Below are 17,767 nucleotides of genomic sequence, written 5' to 3' on the forward strand. Positions count from 1 at the left end.
ATTAAATTTAAAAAAAAAATGCATTGTATACATGTAGTATGCATAAACGGTAATCTGTATTAATTGGAACTGATATAAAACTATTCCTTGGGCAGTTTAAAAAGGAGCGATTAAAAAAAAAGGTCAAAGTTTCACATTAACTGTCTGACAATAGAACGGGGGAGGGACTATTGACCCCCCCCCCCTTGCCCCAATGTGCGACCGCCCATTTGACGTGCCTTTTCTCGCTGTGATACGCCTTATTATTCCCCCATGACAAGCCCCTTTTGCATACTCTGGTCAGTTCTGGCTAAATTGCAAAATAGCTAAAGTTTTGATTTAAGTACGCAAACAATAAAGCCTGTGTGACTAATGAACAGAATCCTTATCCTTACATTGATCTTGTGAAAAGGACTGCCCTTCGGACATACTTCCAAGAAACCATGTTCGACAGTGTGTATGTATAAGCACCAGCAATTGATTACCAAATAAACGATGCCTATTTTGTTGTTACTTACGATGCCATGGACTTCATTTTAACAGTTCAAATCTGCAGTCACAAGTTACCGTACATCTGGCAACTGTTTTTCTCAAGTTTTATGCCCCACCTTATTTTCTTAGGTTTAAGTCTTAATGCATGTAACACTGTTTGCTGATTAAAATATTTATTCAGAATTAGTTCTTTAGGGCCACATATACTGCATGGTATATTTTGTTTTATTTTTTGTAATTTAATCATGGTAATTAAACTTTTCATATACGGTAGAGGAATGTCAGGTGTTAACTGGCCGAGTTTCTTTGGCGGAAATGGAGATGCGATTTTGTTTGCAGAGAAAATTTCAACGTGATCATTCATTTAAGCTAATTGGTGACAATTTTATTCTTTTAATTATTTTTTTTACTATAGTACTGTTGTAGTTGTTTAAAAAATCTGAAATTTACTTGAATAATGTTTAATCTTCACGTTCTATTTACTGAAGAAGAAAAAAAGAAGAAAAAAGCTGTTGTATGATATTAATTATTTCGTACAGTGCCGGGTTTAGACGTGTGTGCGTGTGATTTGAATTTTTAACGTAGCTTTATCAATTTTTCAGTCATATCGCTGCGATGTCAGCAGTGTGGCAGTTTAGACTGTGGATTGCATACGTTATATTTAAAAATGGTTTGGGGTTGTTTTTTTTTCTTCTGACAAATGAAAATTGACAGACATAATGTAATAATCGGGACTTCGCTGCGCAAAATTGAGAGGTATTACGAGATCGGGATGTAGATGAGGAAATACCCCCAAAATCGGGAGGTTTTTCTCCCGGCTTGAGAGTTGACAGGTATGAACTGTCCGGGCTTGTGGAATTTCATTCAGGACTTTAGTTTATTTAAGTCACCAGCCCGGGGCCTGTGCCTAACAAATTTCTTTTAGTACTTATCAGTACAGTACATAAACTGTTATATCAGACTGCAGATTCAACTTTTGAATGTGCAACCCAAATGTGGTCACCTGTCTGCCTCGCTCGCCAATGTTTATGTTTGTATTCGAGGACTCGCTAGTATAGCGTCACGGTACCACGTGATCTGTCGTCTCATTAAAACTCGGAAAAACTCGGCAATTTACGGAATCGTGGTATCTTCCACGCAATATAATCACTACCCGCTTACGATATTTCATTTATAAACATTGCAGTCGAATTAAAATCTGTAGAGAATTACATACGTAAAAGGAAAATTTTGATTTCTAGTCTCCTTTAAGGCTACGTTAAAAATCCAAATCACACACATGCACACTGTTACCGATAGAAGTTATTTCAGTAAAACGTTAGCTAACGAAACTACACAGACCACAAACCCCATCACCACATTTTTCAGTACATATTTTCTACACTCATTCAAACTAAAATGAAAATGTAATCTCGCTACCCTCCGAATGGTGTCGATGCCATATATATTGTTGTGACAACAGCAACAACAACAACAATAATAATAATAATAATAATAATAATAATAATAAATGACCAAACGACAAGTCGCTATGGATTCATCAATCTTTTTCTTTCAAAATTGAACACAAAATACAATTTTTATTTTCAATACACATACAATGTTTAATAGATTTTTCTATTGTTTCTTCCCATATTCACACCTTAAGTTACAATTTTGCGGATTTTTGAAAGAAATGTCCGCGTAATATAACATACATACGTGCTTTCTTTTCTAAACGAATTATTCTTCAAGTAAGAAGTGTACATAAAACTCAGCGTTTGTTTTTCACAGTGTTTTCCCGATCATTCATGACTGAGAAACGGGTCTGCAATACATAAATCGTAGTTTTCTCTCTTTGAGCGGTAAAATCTTGGTTTTATATTATTTCATCTCGAATTTCTAGCGTGTCGTAGACACCAGCATTGGCATGTCCTCGCAATCTGTTTTCAAAACAGTTTCAATATGCAGTGATGATAGGGCACGTTGGTTATTTTCTTGCGAAAAATATATTTCAGGAATGAATAAATGCTAAATTTTTCTTTTATTTCATTATTTCGGTTGTTAATACCGGTATTCTGTTAATCGTTCAACAAAAAGGCTAATTTAATTCATTCCATTGGGCGATGACATTAGAGCAAACTTTATCTTTAGACATAAATATAAACACTGGCATTCCTCAAACTCAACGAACAATTGTATTTGTATCTTAATTACTTCTGTGTACACTAAATACTTGTGCCTTTCTCGTAATTAATGTTGTATCCACTATAATTTTGTTTGTCTGGTAATTATCTTTATGTACACTAAACAACTATATTTATCACTTAATTACCTTATAGTGTACACCGAGATAATTACCAGACAACCAAAAGTATAGTGGACACAAAGGTAATTATGAGACAAGTACAATTGTTTAGTGTGCATAAAGGTAAGTAAACAATTGTACTTGTCTCATAATTACCTTTGTGTACACTATAATTTTGTTTGGTAATTATCTTTGTGTCCACTAAACAAGTGTATATCTCTGGTACTTGCCTTTGTGTACACTAAACAATTATATTTGTCTATTAAATAATTTTGTGTACACTGAACAGTTGTACTTGTTTCTTAATTACTTTTGTATACATTACAGAAATTATACTTGTCTCTTAATTACCTTTCCGTACACTCCAGCGTTTGCAGCTACTAGGAAAGACGAGTTCAAACGGTCTACACAACAGCCAGGATTAGTGGCTAACTGTTTAAAATATTTTGTAACGCAAATTAAAAATATTTCCATTGTAAATTTCCTTTCGTCCTCAAAATATAAATTTCTCTAAATTATGAACTTTTCGTAAATTAAGAATATTGAGACTAACAAAGGAAACACAGTATAAGATAGAGAAATAGACAAACATATCAAAATACAGCCCGCGTGCGAGAGAGAGAGACAGACAGACAGAGAGGGAGACAGACAGACAGTGTGTGTATGTGTAAATGTTAGAAATTAAGCTCTTGTTATCGGTATGAGAAGATTCATAATACACATTTGTCCGAAAGATATGATCTTTAGATTTTTTTACTTTTCTTTATATTCCAGGGAGACGTTATAAATTGGATGTAGACTTTCTACAAAAACCCCTTGAATACATCTTACATCTTTCAATGATATCTACACTTCAATACATATTGCACTTCAATACACACACACACACACATATATATATATATATATATATATATATATATATATATATATATATATATATATATATATATATATATATATATATATATATATATATGGTTTAAACTTAAGACACTGGGCACAAAAATATAAAGTATGATGAAACACGTACTGATCCTTTATGCATGCACGTATGCTTACAATGCCTACGTGTACGCGTACAATATATGCGTGTGTATGCGTACAATGAGGGACCATGAAGGTATATTGTGTTGTACAATATACATTTTATGTGCCAGAATCAAACCATACTCACCACATTCAGCATCTGTTACCGAAACACATGCATCACCCGTTTATCTGATTGAAAGCATACCACTGAAGTATAATTATATCCTTGGTAGTCAGCCGTGATGCCACAAGTGTTTGAAGCAAATGCATCTTATATCAGTATAAGATCGGATGATATAGTTGATGGTACATACCCCCCCCCATACGAACTAGTAATATATGAATATTTTTTTAAAAGCTCGTGACATTTAAAGCGACATTTAAATGAAAGTGTAATCCTGCAACAGATTCATTCAATATCAAAGTTTAATTTTGCGGCAGAATCACTCGTCCTCAACGTGTAAAGCTAAACAGAAGATTTGCGAGAAGACTTTATCAAAGTATCGATAGTACCGATGCTTTTTCTGTTTTAACGATGACTGTTAAGATTTTACTTCAAAACTGATAGTATGACGGCACAGTGGAAAGAAAATGTAGTTATAAAATGTGGTATTTTTCTTAATGAAATTGGTTTATTCACGTTCAAGCAAGTCTAGAGTAAAATATGACCATTAAAATGGACACCATCTTTTGATATAACAGGCCCAGGAACGTTTGAAAGTAAATAAAACATTTGCATCACTCCATTCAAACGTGTGTATGGTGTAATACTGGTGGTCGTTCGTCTGTGTTTGAAGATTATATTGTATCTACGATCCTATCTCCTTTAACTACCCTCTGTCGCACAACACAGGTACACCGGATTTCGAGTTTAAAGATCAGATACTGTTCTCCGTAGCAAAAGGAACCAGTATTAAGCAATTATTTATTAAGGTATGCTTACCCTTTAGACGCTGTCTAGTTATATATTTATATATTTTCCATAAGCTTAAATATTTCTTAATTGTTTGTTCCAGGGTATAAAAACATTTTAAGATATAAAAAAAATGTTTGCTCTTTCATAAGGAGATCTTCATCCTTTATGCCAGGATCATATACAGGGCCTGATCAGGTCAATTTTTTTTTTTTTTGGGGGGGGGAGGGGAGCTCAAGATTTCAAACGAGCCCTGGCTATGCATGATCTGTAATGTTGTGGACCAACGTTCCCTCTAAGCAAATGGTAGATGTGCGCGCTATGCGCTCTGCATTTTGCAAGCATTACGGTGACCTGGTCAAAATCTTTAGATCTTCATCGATTGCAATGCGCGGGGATGTCTGAGCAGCTGCGCCGCCGCGCTCGCGCGCAGCTTACAGGGAACAATGTTGTGGACGACTGTCCAATTACAAATTTGTATCCGGGATATATTATTTTTGTTGAACTGGCTATTACTTTAAACTAATAACAAATTTTTCAATCAATAATATTACAAAAGGGTGCTGTGGCTATTTAAATAAATACATAATTAAAAAATTAAATAGCTTAACATGATACACACTTACTTCTTACATTTTTACTCTAAGATAAGATTTAAAAGAACTGGGCTGGCAAAAAATGAAGTTTATGTCATAATACTGAGAAAGAGAATGAATGGCAGGAAAATATGATTTTGGTAACTTTTGCAGGAAAATTTGACTGTTCTCTAAGCACGGGAATTGACATTTTCAGATTTTTCTTGATTTAAACGGCAGGATCTGAGTATTCAAAACCGGCGAATGCGTTAGGTTTCTTTGGATTTCATATGTTGTGCTACATTTCGAGTCATGCATGTAATACATACAAACATGTCATGAGACAAACACGTGATAATTACATCTGCTTAAAAAGTACTTGAAACCTTATTTTTCAGTTAGAAATGCTGCACATCCAAGAATGCTACACATCATCATTAGCATCACCATCAATGAAAATGGCGAAGAAACACTTATTGGTTTACATTACACCTACATCTCCCACCCACACCATTTAATTAGCTCACGCTATAATTGTTGTAGTCGGATAACGATAATTTTGCAAAATCTTAATTTCGTCTTCGCTGTCATATGAAACCCTCATTCCTACCACCCTCTTCATGTCAAATGGCTTTCACTGTAATACGATAACTAATACTGACAATTTTTAAAAAATATCGTGTTATTTGTTTACCTTTTATGGATCTAAATGAAGCTGACATTTCTTTGCAAACGTGATCATTAGTTGATGCTACATCAGGGGATTACAGCTTTAAAGAAAATGCATTAACACCAACTCATTCATTTTCGAGAGTAGAGAGTGTTGTATTCTGCTCCAATTGTCATTTCTCTTCTGCCCAAATGCCCCCATATAAGCGGTGGATAAAGTTCCATCCAATTAAATATCCCCAAAAAGCTTCCGTCACTGAAGAAATGAAGAAACCCCTCTCCGAAAATTAACTGGTCGGTGCCGTATTGAGTTTTATTTTTTTTATTCATTCATTCCATAGGAATATTTTCAAATACAAGTATTACAAAATGACGCGAAAACGTCACATTCAGATTATATATATATATATATATATATATATATATATATATATATATATATATATATATATATATATATATATATATATATATATATATATATATATATATATTTGCAATGGTTTGATTGAAAATGTTTATACAGTTAAACACAACCTTATAGGAATAAATATTGGTATCTAAGCAACAGTTATAGAATGATCAAATAATGAATGACGTAATAAATATTAAGATGATAGCTGCAAACGTACAAATGAACAAAATACATTATTTCATAATATGTGCATCAACAAGGAGTATACCGAAACGTGTCATTACGTTAATATGTAATATGTTTTTCCCCTCTAATCGAGTCCAAGCTATTAATTTTATCCCGTGAAAGGCGGAGAAATAACTCCAATTACCTAGTGTTGCGCGCTCTAATCCCCAATACATATAAATTTTCGCATGTGATGACTTGTAGGGATTGGGGAAATGTGCTTTCGACACGGGTAAAATGACCTGGAATGAACCAATGCCAAATTGGTGAAGCTGAATTTCATTCGGGTAGTGTCAGTGACAAGCCCGAGAAGTTTCTTCAGCTGGAATTCGTCACTAATTTGGCTGCACTTCACTTCAAGGGCTAGGTCAAACTGATCATACGTGTACCAGTGAAAACCATTGACGATTTGTCTCGTATTAAAACAAGATGTCACAACTTGATAAAGTAGGTCATTACACTGATGGTCAAATTATCAACAACTGAAGCCACAGGGATAGTTGAAAATGATATCAAACTACTTAATTTAAGCTCCTAATTGATCACTGTAGTGGAATAAAGACCAGATGGTTTACTATTTGTATCAAGAAGCCAACAATTAGAAAAATCATGAGAGATATTTGTTCTTTCTCTCCAAGCAAACTTCATGTTCGTGACTAGCTTTGTTAACTATTCTCTTCCACTGATATATGTTTGGGAAGCGTGCCAAGTTCATGAAATCTGAGAAAAAGTCAGTATGTCAGACTTTTGAAGTGTAGACCAAATATGCGCAATAGACATTTTGTACGAATTATGTGCGTGCAAAACCTCAGATAGACTTTGAGAGATACCTGTTTGGAGATTAAACGATTTGTAATGTTATCCAGTTTTCAGAGGAAGAGGAGTTTACGTTATTTCGAACTCGGTTGTTATTAGAACAGCTGGATATTCTTCGCAATAACAAGATACCGATGAAAGATTATTCTAATTTTTTTGCAAACATACAGCAATAGTGGGATCACATTTATTTTATATATCCTGGAAGCTATTATTGGTTTAGACATGGTGTGCCAACTTTAAGATTAGCAAGGCCAAAACTGTCTTTTCAGCTTTTCTACAAGCGTTATAGATTAATAGAGCGGGAGGTATACCTAGTAATATACCTATGTGTGTAGCTGATTCGGTTTTCTAATTATTTTCTCCGGGGTTTAAACCTCTCCTCTCTCCAAATACAAAAGTACATGACTTATTATACATGGTATTTTAACATTTATTTCGTAACGCTATTTTCGTGAGTATCCGGCAATTATCTCAAAAATCGTAGTCAAGCTAGTAGGAGAGATAGCATAACAAGTAAGTCTATCCGCATGAGTAAAGCACACTGTTCACTGTTTTGTGACCTAAACTGTTCATGGTCAGCATGTGGAGCAATGCATCTGTGAATACTAGACAAACAAAGGAGGAAAGTACGCCACCCTGTCGGATTCTTTGTCTGATCAAAACCGTTTGGGCCGGTGTATGGCAATTAAATCCGTAGTCAGTACAGTCTTGTACGTATTCCCTATCATACTAAAGATTTTGTCCATAATTCCAATATTAAAGAGCTTTAAAGAGTACTCTATCATGCCAATGCGGTATCCAAGGCATTTTCTTTGTATCAAGGAAGGTATATAAAACTATAATTTGTCGAAATAGTGGTGGATAACCTCTTGCAAGTTATATGCAGCCGCACATTTCAGTATTTTGAAAATCTTGTTAGCGATTGTGGAACAGAATTTTATATCAAGAAAGATTTTATAGTTTGCATAAACCATTCAACCTGCTTGTATATTATAGGTAATAGAGGCATTGGTAGGTTACTGTCATGATCATATGTACTTTTTGTGCTAACTCTATAAGTTGAGACAATGAGACATTTCCTCCATGTGTTTGTGAAACATTCATATTTCAGAATGGAATTAAATAGTATTAATATAACTATTTTGAATGATGATCTATGATATATATATATATATATATATATATATATATATATATATATATATATATATATATATATATATGCAGTTTCTTGGCTTGAACGGCATTGGATACATAGTATGGAAACACACTACTTCGGATAACCGCTTCGATGGCCTAGTGGTTAGAACGTCCGCCTTGGATGCGGGAGGTCGCTCAACTTTAGGAGGTTAGTGTTAGGACTGGTCGGCTTGGTGTCAGGATAATGTGACTGGGTGGGACATGGTGACACATGTCTACGGTATGATACCCCAGTGCTAGACTTCACTATAAAAAGGCGCACTGCAGACATCGTAGCGATATGACTGAAAAATTGTTAGAACTACATTAAAAATTCCCTCACACACACTCCGCGGATATTGTTTGAGATTGTACATTGTTTGCTTGACAGTATTTTGGGAAATATTGTCACAAGAATCATGATTTTTGGAGTGTGTGTAGAAGTTAGTGAAATAATCAGCAAAAGCATCGACTACTGACCACGGATCGAAAAATGTAAATGTTACAACATCTGATCTGTCTTTCTTCTATCTCGTGTTTGTTATCAAGTTGACAGAAGTGGCGTACTCACATTCAGCCGCTTCTTAAATTTGATAGAAAGTCATTACTAGTAGTGTGCTGTGCATTCCTAAATTTAGACTTGTTTTTGTTGGGGTTTTATGCTTTTTTTGTTTGTTGTTTGTTTTATCGGGGATAGGGGTGGTATTTAGCTTTCGATTCAAAGCTCGGAGTCCATTTTATGACAGCTTTTAAGCAGGTTATTTCAGTGCGGCTTTGTACACGAGTTCATCACGTACACGTTTCAGCATACATTCAGCTACGTTCAAAACTAATTAATGTCACGCGGTCATCTAACTTCTTACAAGTTACAAGTCAGCACGTTTTCATAATCACGAGTGGGGATATTTCGTCGGCTTTGTGCCATACCGTAAAATTACGTACGTTTATCATGTCCGCACACATCAGTGCACAACATAGACATTACACAGTATTTATTTATTGCGGCTCTCGAGTTCCGATCAGCTGAAGGGTCCTTTCAGCAATATGTAGAGAGACATTTTCCATATCAAATCTTATGTTTAACAAGCTGTAAATGCATCTGGAATAACACAACCCCAATTACTGCGACCCTTTCGAATTTCGTGTTTATTTTGGACGACAACTCGGAATTGGCGTTGTCTTGGAATGCAAGCTGTTACGCTCTTTCTGGAGAAATAGGAAGACCATGCAAAGTTGTATAAATAGCACATGGCCGGGTTCTAGACTACACGATAATGTCCTCTATTCCTAACCGATAAAAACATAACACGAATACTGATATTTGCATCTCAAAACACTATCCGTACCTTGATAAATAATATAATAATGATCAAACCTTTCAAGAAATTTCTATTAGTTTAATTTTGAAATAAATTTATTTCAAATTCATTTTGATGTTAAAAAAATTAATGCAACGTATGTTTTACATGTAATTACTATTAGAAACATGTAAGTTGTTATGGGGTTGGTCGTGCGATGGTGACCTTAGTGAATTAACATTAAGCATTACCCTCTGGGGACGGGGGGAATTTAACATTAATTATGACCATATGGGAATCTATGGATGGAAGTCTTTATGATATTAACATTAAACATTACCCTATGGGGACAATGGGAATTTAACATTAATTATGACCTTATGGGAATCTATGGCAATATAACATTAAATAGGAAACTATGCCATATGGGTTCTATGGAAGATGTACCGTTAATAGCGTCTATGGCTAAACCAATAACACAATCTTATGGACCTTATTTGGATTTAACTTGGTAAACACCTACTCTGACTGACCAAGACTTATCCTTACTCGCCAAAGCATACACCTACGAACTACAAAACTACAAACGGACGTGTAAAGGGCGGTTGGAGAAGTGGGTAAAGTACGAGTTACAGTCATGAAGAGTATTACTTATTGACCATGCACACCCACCTTCACTCTATAACACTTACACTTTACAAACCAACCGAAGGAGGTATGGTATGGAAAGGAAATGCTCACTCACAGACACACACATGTGCTTTATCCAACCTTATCATGTCACCATACATAAGTTGTATATGAATTATATCTCCTGAGCCACTAAGACATTCCAAGAAATGTACTCGTTTATTTTAGTGTTTTCGCGTATATCACCCTGTCGATGATATATTGCAATGATTCAGTTCGAGTTACAAAATCCCATTGGATTCATGAGTGAGGCACCTAAGTTTCCTCGAGTAACTCGAAGAAGAGGGTTCAGTCATATCTTTACAGCCGATTTAGCATTGTTACGTACGAACTGTGTGCGTGATACATGATACATGCGAAGCTTGTGTTCAATTAAGGATGTGTTATCACCATCACAAAGGCTCAGCAAATTGTTGAGGCGAATGGGTTGATTGCATGATTAACATACTGACATAGATGATATGCAGGTAAAGAAATATCCATATCAAGTTTCGATTGTTGTGGGGTATTCTTAGACATCAAAAGAGACTGAACCTTTTTAATGTGTATTCTGAGATCGGAATTTACAACGGTTCACGAAGACGTATCTTGACCATCCAAACTGATCGAATTTCAAATCTTGTGTAATTCGTGATTTGAGTTTTACACGTGCGTACTGCAAAGCATTTACATTGATATAATCAGCGTTCCCTCTAAGCAAATGGTAGATGGGCGCTCTATGCGCGCTGCATTGTGCAAGCATTTTGGATAGATTTTAGCATTAATGTTGGATTGAATATTTGGTAATTCTGATCTGCTGCGCGGAGAACAATTAAGCTGCGCGGGGATGTCTGAGCAGCTGCGCGGTTTCCTGTTTAATGTTATATTGCCATAAATGTTTTAAATTAAAGCGAGCGCGCGCAGCTTAGAGGTAACGTTGGTGGTATACTGCTGTTGTTGTTATTGTAGTGTTTAGAGCCATTTTTCAGCACAAGGTAGGCTATACATGGCGGCCAGTATAACTGGTGGAGGAAGAACCATGGAAAACTCCGGGAAGAACCACCGACCCACGAGAAGCTAATGGCAGGCTTTCTCACATACCCACGTTAGCCGGGCCTGAGACTCGAACCCACGCAGACAGAGGTGAGATGGCAGTGATCCGGAACGGTGAGCGCTTTCGACCACTCGGCCACTCGGGGCCCCGGTGATATACTGCGACTGCGTTGATTGGAATGCAATTCTCATGGAGAAGTCATGTATATCGCAAATAATGTAACTTTTAATACGAGGCGTTTTCAAATCTGGGATATTGCAAACTGCAACACTGGCATTGCCCATAGTGTTTTCTAGTTGTTTTTAATCGCCTTCTTCTAGGTAGTAATATCCAAGAACACAATATTTGTTTTCCCATAAGAAAATCAGACTGCTAAGGCTTTTTATCGTGCTTGTAATGTTGTAATGCAATATGGTCACTTTGTGTGGAGTATATAGCCGTTCTCCGACATGAATTTTGAACTCCTACTGGCTTACGTCTGAAATGCAATCAAAACACTCCCTGACCTAATCGATTATACGAACGCTGAGAATATTTTTATTAATGGCTGGTTGATTGCCATTTATAAATGTTTTAAATTATAGTGATCCTATGCGTATTTTGTTTTCTGCTCTAAATTTGCAATACTTTTTTACAAATAGGGCAGGCCGCTCCGATGGCCTAGTGGTTAAAGCGTCCGCGTCGGTGCTAGACATCACTGTGTAAACTGTAACACTGCAGACATCGTAACGAAATGGCTGAATTTTTAAACGAGCTATAATCTAAATCACACACACACACACACAAATAGAGCACCTTGAGGTCTGTAAGAATCGAGCCCAGAATATAAGGATTGTTTTATATAACTTATCAAGTCCTCTCTGTGAGCTACAGCTTTCAGGATTTTGTTCCCACATACACATCATCGATTCCCCATTAAAATGGTTATCCACAAAGGTGCTATATTCCAGACTGGGTATCTGGCGCGGTAAATCAGTTAGGGTCAATAAGGGGTCATCCTGGCTATTAGTGCGTGAATAAAGTTTACAACCATCCATTGGATGTACAGAGCAGCAGTAAAACAACTAAGATGTTACGGGGAGATGCCCGATGGAGGTTTCTGGTTTCTTCAGACACAAACGGAGTTGCTACCTTCAGACGTGGGAATCTGTCATGGCTTATTTACGACACCGAAATGTAGTGTATATTCCAGAATAGTAATTGATTTATCAGAACTTTCAGGGCTATGTACTGGTTCTTACTTGGACACTGCCATCTTAATTAGCAAGGGAAAAGACACAATCCGGCTCTGAAGAAATTCCCAGACCGCTCCCCCTCCCGTCCTGAAAGTTGATTAGTTGATGACTTGTGTATTTTTGTATCTGCTCTCTGATTCCAGTACGAGTAACTTAACCTGGAAACTCGAAAATATGTTCTGAACGACATAATGTGTAATATTGAAAAATTACCTGGCTTACGTGATCTTTCGTTGGTCTTTTATGTAATATCCGTGAATTTTCGAGGAAACATTTTTTTTAGGCCTTATATTTGTGTTTATGGCCTAGATTATTCAATCGAAATGTACAAAAATGACGGTGTGGGATTCTAAAAATAAATAAGCGCTAACGATGAAGTTGATGAGGTATCCTATTATTAATAGTCAGTACGAATACAATGTACAACAAATCACCGAGGGAGAAAAAAAAAACACCTAATAATAGGCATTAAACAGGTTAAATTCGATACTTGATCTCCTACCCTTCTTCAGAAATTTTCCGACCTACGCGCATACCTTGATAACTGCACGCATTTATAACTTCTGCGAAAAATGAAAGATCACAAGAAACAGCAGACTCCTAATATATCTCGTCTGAGGAAATTTAAAAAGGTAGGCAAAAACATACAAAACTAAAGCACTAAACAATTAATGCTATGTTTGACAATATTATACTTCACAGATATTAAGGAATACATAGTTACTAAAGCAAAATAACGAATGCTTGAAAATAAATTAATAGATTAATAAATTTCAGGTATTTTCTTAAAATAGTTTCATTTTATCAGTGGATTCTTTTGTATAAAAATAACAAGATAACGGCTTTGCGGAAAAACAGTCCTATCTAAACGCAGTTCGAATACTAGGAAGTGGAGATTTGGTCGTGCGCGAAATGCCGTTCATCGCATTACTACTCGCTCCATGTTTCCACACTGAATACACTTCGAAAGATATATCTGAGCTACCAGTCAGTCACCTCATGGCACACAAACAGCACGACGTTGTGTTTTATTTAAGCTATGACATTTCATTTAAATAACAAATAAACAAACAAAGTATATACATGGGAGAAAATAATCATCATATAATGTTTCATAGGGTTATGAAATCGAGATCCCAAGACGGTAACCAATCTATTAGTTCAGTAATGTTAAATTCCCATACTCATTCATGTACTATTCATTTGGTGGAACATAGGATCCAGACATTACTCTTTTTTTTGGGGTGGGGGTGTATTTCGTAAAACTATAACCAGCAGTAGCATTATTGTTTTATATGAAGAAAATAAAAAAGCAAATCGATAGCGAACATTGTTCGAATCTTCTGATGCTACCATTATTTAATTTAGCAGTGCATATAAATGTCATTGCCATTGCGTTTGTATCTTTGCCATTGCGTTTTAATACCATAGTCTGTACGTTATGACTGACCAGTGTGTACCGTACAAATATAATTTTTATAAAAATTAAAAGAAAAACCGTAAAATTAAAAATTTCAGCGGCTAACCATTCCGTATAATTACTGACTTTATTTGAAACGAATACTTGATGCAGTGGATAACTAAACCTGGCAACAATTTTCAACAATTTCTGTTGTTCGCGTGCCAAATACACCACATGGCGATATTGCTACAGATGGTAGCTTTTATATAAATAGCCTATGGTGCAGAATCACGTCAGTTACATACATATGAATCAATGCATGAATGTATGTTTATCTCTTGTTAATCTCCATACAAGATGCAGATCCATAGTGGTCATATTATAGTCGACCATAATCGTCAACAAAGACAAGATATACATACGTTTGTTACAGAGGCAGATGAAGTCTCCGAACGCATCATCTGGACTACCAGCTGACTGCCATAGTTACCGATGCCAGCTAGAGAGTATTAGACATAAAAAAAACAGTGGCAGTATTTAGAAATTCTCTGGAACTCAAAGGGATAATCACTTAATAGGTCCAAACCACGAACGGAGCCTTAGAAAGCTGAATGTAGAACGTGCTTATTTTTCTTATCTGTTAATAATCCGATATCACTGACATCCAGAACGTGTGGGTCGAGATTTAATTAAAACTTTTTGACATTATGGAGATCTTATTGGGATTTTTTATTTTATTTTCATTTACTCGCCATTGGAAAAGAATTTGTTTTTAAAACGCGCTGAGAGTGTAGATATGCATGTGAGAGATGAGAAGCAACACTCGGTTATCTCTTTTAATGCTGGAAGACAAGATATATGTTCACGCCTTTTTGTACATTTTTTTTCATGCATTCAGTGATATAACCACATAATTATAGCATGTTTTTGTATCTTTCATTTAAGTATAATCTTGCATAATTAAAACTTGCATTGGTGATGATGATGATTACGGTGATGATGATGATGATGACAAAAGAAACAACTGGTACATAAAGGTTCAATTATTGACAACAAAAACAATAAAAGGAGAAAATAATTATTCTATCATATATGTAAATTCAACAGCAAAGAAAGCTTGCATCAGTCTATTGTTATCTAGATTGTATAATACAGACAAGAGATGAATGACAATATAGATAAAAACTAGATGAATACATTGGGCATACTCTTGTGTTTTAAGTCACAGCAACAACAACACCAAAAATCCAGAAGTTACTGGAGCCCAGTCCTAGCTTAAGGGCATATCGTGGTATCCGTTTCGGCCTAATCCATTCATTTGATCATTTGTGTGTGTGTGTGTGTGTGTGTGTGTGTGTGTGTGATTTGGATCTTTAACGTAGCTTTAACAATTTTCCAGCCATATCGTTACGATGTCTGCAGTGTGGCAGTTTATAGTGATGTGTAGCACTGTGGCATCATGCCGCAGACATGTACAATGATGTCCGACGGGATCACATTATCCTGACACCAGGCCGACCAGACCTAACAATAACCTGCTGAGAGCCAAGCGTGGTAGCCGTTTCGAGCTGATCCATTCATATGGTCATTTAAAAACAAAATACAAAGAAAAAATAAAATCTCACACAAATAAGTATGCATTGAATTAATGGGATCGAATGATTAATGCTGTTTTTTATATAATAAAAAATAGCATACATGTTCGAAATAGCTGAGGGTTCAATCTAGAGTCAGGTTCTACTGGAATTGTCTATATCGCAGTGTGGAGCGTGGCAGTATTATGGAATACGTTGAGTATGACAAGTTGATAAAATAAAATACAAAAAAACCTGAACAGAAAGAAGACAGAAGTATAGTACTTACATGTTTTTCCTCATTGAAGCCCTGTTATTGAACTCCGAATATAAATGAATGTTGGTGCTCTCAAAATGTTGCACGTAACCTTTCCGCTAGATAATTGGAAATGAGCGGATAGCTTATGAACTGTGCACCGGATGTGTGGGAATGGAGCAAGGTAGCCACAGGCACTTGATTCCGGGGTAAACTATAAACTATTATTTCGTAAAAAATATTTTCAACTAATCTGTTCATTTACTATATTTTACGTGTATCATAGCGGTAATGGATGATAGGTATGGAGTGTCTTCTTTGCAGTGGTGTACGTTATGAGTGTCTGAATGCGCAGATAGTATCGGAAAATGAGATCGGAGGCATCGAGGGGTCAGATTGTGACCGGCGAGAGTTAGTTACCTTGTGTTAATTATAGTACAGCAATATGAAAGTAGTAACATACATTTTAAATTTGAAGCGAGTCTTTGTTTGAAATTTTATTTATTTGTTTCGTAACCCTTTTGTATGAATGTATGAGAGAAAGAGAAAAAAAATGAAAATGGGTGTGTAAAGGAAAAAATAAAACTTCTATGGGAATCGCATGAAACACAAGTAAACTTATCAAAGGATCTTGTTTTCAACTTGGAAAAAGAGAAAATAATAAAACTGGAACATTCCGCAGACCGTCTGTTTACTTATTCATTAAATAAAGGCAACATTTAGTGTATTAGCATGACAAGAATTTAATTAAGAAAACGTTGCATGGGTAAAGGGAATAATCAGGACAATTTTAAATATTTCATCGGACTATGTTACAGGTTAATTGTACAACATATCTCTATGTAGTCAGATGTCTATGTTGGACTAAATCTAAAATTGGAAATAAATACCTCGTCAAGCACTTTAATAACATTGAATTTTTGTGTCATTACGCAAGTTATACCATTATCGTACTATACTTAAGCACTACCATTATCATACTATGCTTAAGTACTACCAGTATCATGCTTTACTTAAGTATGACCATTATTAAGGTACACTTAAGTATGACCATTATTAAAGTACACTTAAGTATGACCATTATTAAAGTACACTTAAGTATGACCATTATTAAAGTACACTTAAGTATGACCATTACTAAAGTACACTTAAGTACTACCAGAATCATGCTATACTTAAGTATGACCATATTAAAGTACACTTAAGTATGACCATTAATAAAGTACACTTAAGTATGACCATTATTAAAGTACACTTAAGTATGACCATTATTAAAGTACACTTAAGTATGACCATTATTGAAGTACACTTAAATACTACCAGTATCGTGATATTCTTAAGTATGACCATTATCAAAGTGCACTTAAGTATGATCATTATTAAAGTACACTTAAATATGACCATTATCATGATATACTTAAGTATGACCATTATTAAAGTACACTTAAGTACTACCAGTATCATACTATGCTTAAGTACTACCAGTATCATGCTATACTTAAGTATGACCATTATTAAAGTACACTTAAGTATGACCATTATCATGCTATACTTAAGTATGACCATTATTAATTTACACTTAAGTATTACCATCATCATGCTATACTTACGTATGACCATTATTAAAGTACACTATATTATTACCATTTTCATGCTATACTTAAGTATTACCATTAAAATAGCACATTTAAGCA

General features: G+C 35.3%; 1 protein-coding gene across 2 annotated transcripts in view; it reads right to left on the reverse strand.

Moving 5' to 3' along the window:
* Nucleotides 1-16,389, reverse strand: part of LOC149782480 (alkaline phosphatase-like) — an 85,992-nt gene extending 69,603 nt beyond the window's left edge. The window contains exons 1-2 of one of the 2 annotated variants that reach the window (XM_089933904.1): nt 16,107-16,389; nt 3,110-3,190 (exon numbers count right to left, since the gene is read on the reverse strand). Coding sequence is in view for 1 of the 2 variants with exons in the window: in XM_089933903.1 (XP_089790029.1) it covers nt 16,107-16,120 (14 nt within the window). In the remaining variant the exon portion in view is untranslated. The remainder of the gene's footprint in view (nt 1-3,109; nt 3,191-16,106) is intronic. The other variant, XM_089933903.1, reaches the window with a different exon arrangement.
* Between the last annotated feature and the right edge of the window lie 1,378 nt (nt 16,390-17,767).

This window comes from Sinohyriopsis cumingii, chromosome 15, assembly GCF_028554795.1.
Source record: "Sinohyriopsis cumingii isolate HCF-2022 chromosome 15, ASM2855479v2, whole genome shotgun sequence".
NCBI classification, from domain to species: Eukaryota; Metazoa; Mollusca; class Bivalvia; order Unionida; family Unionidae; genus Sinohyriopsis; species Sinohyriopsis cumingii.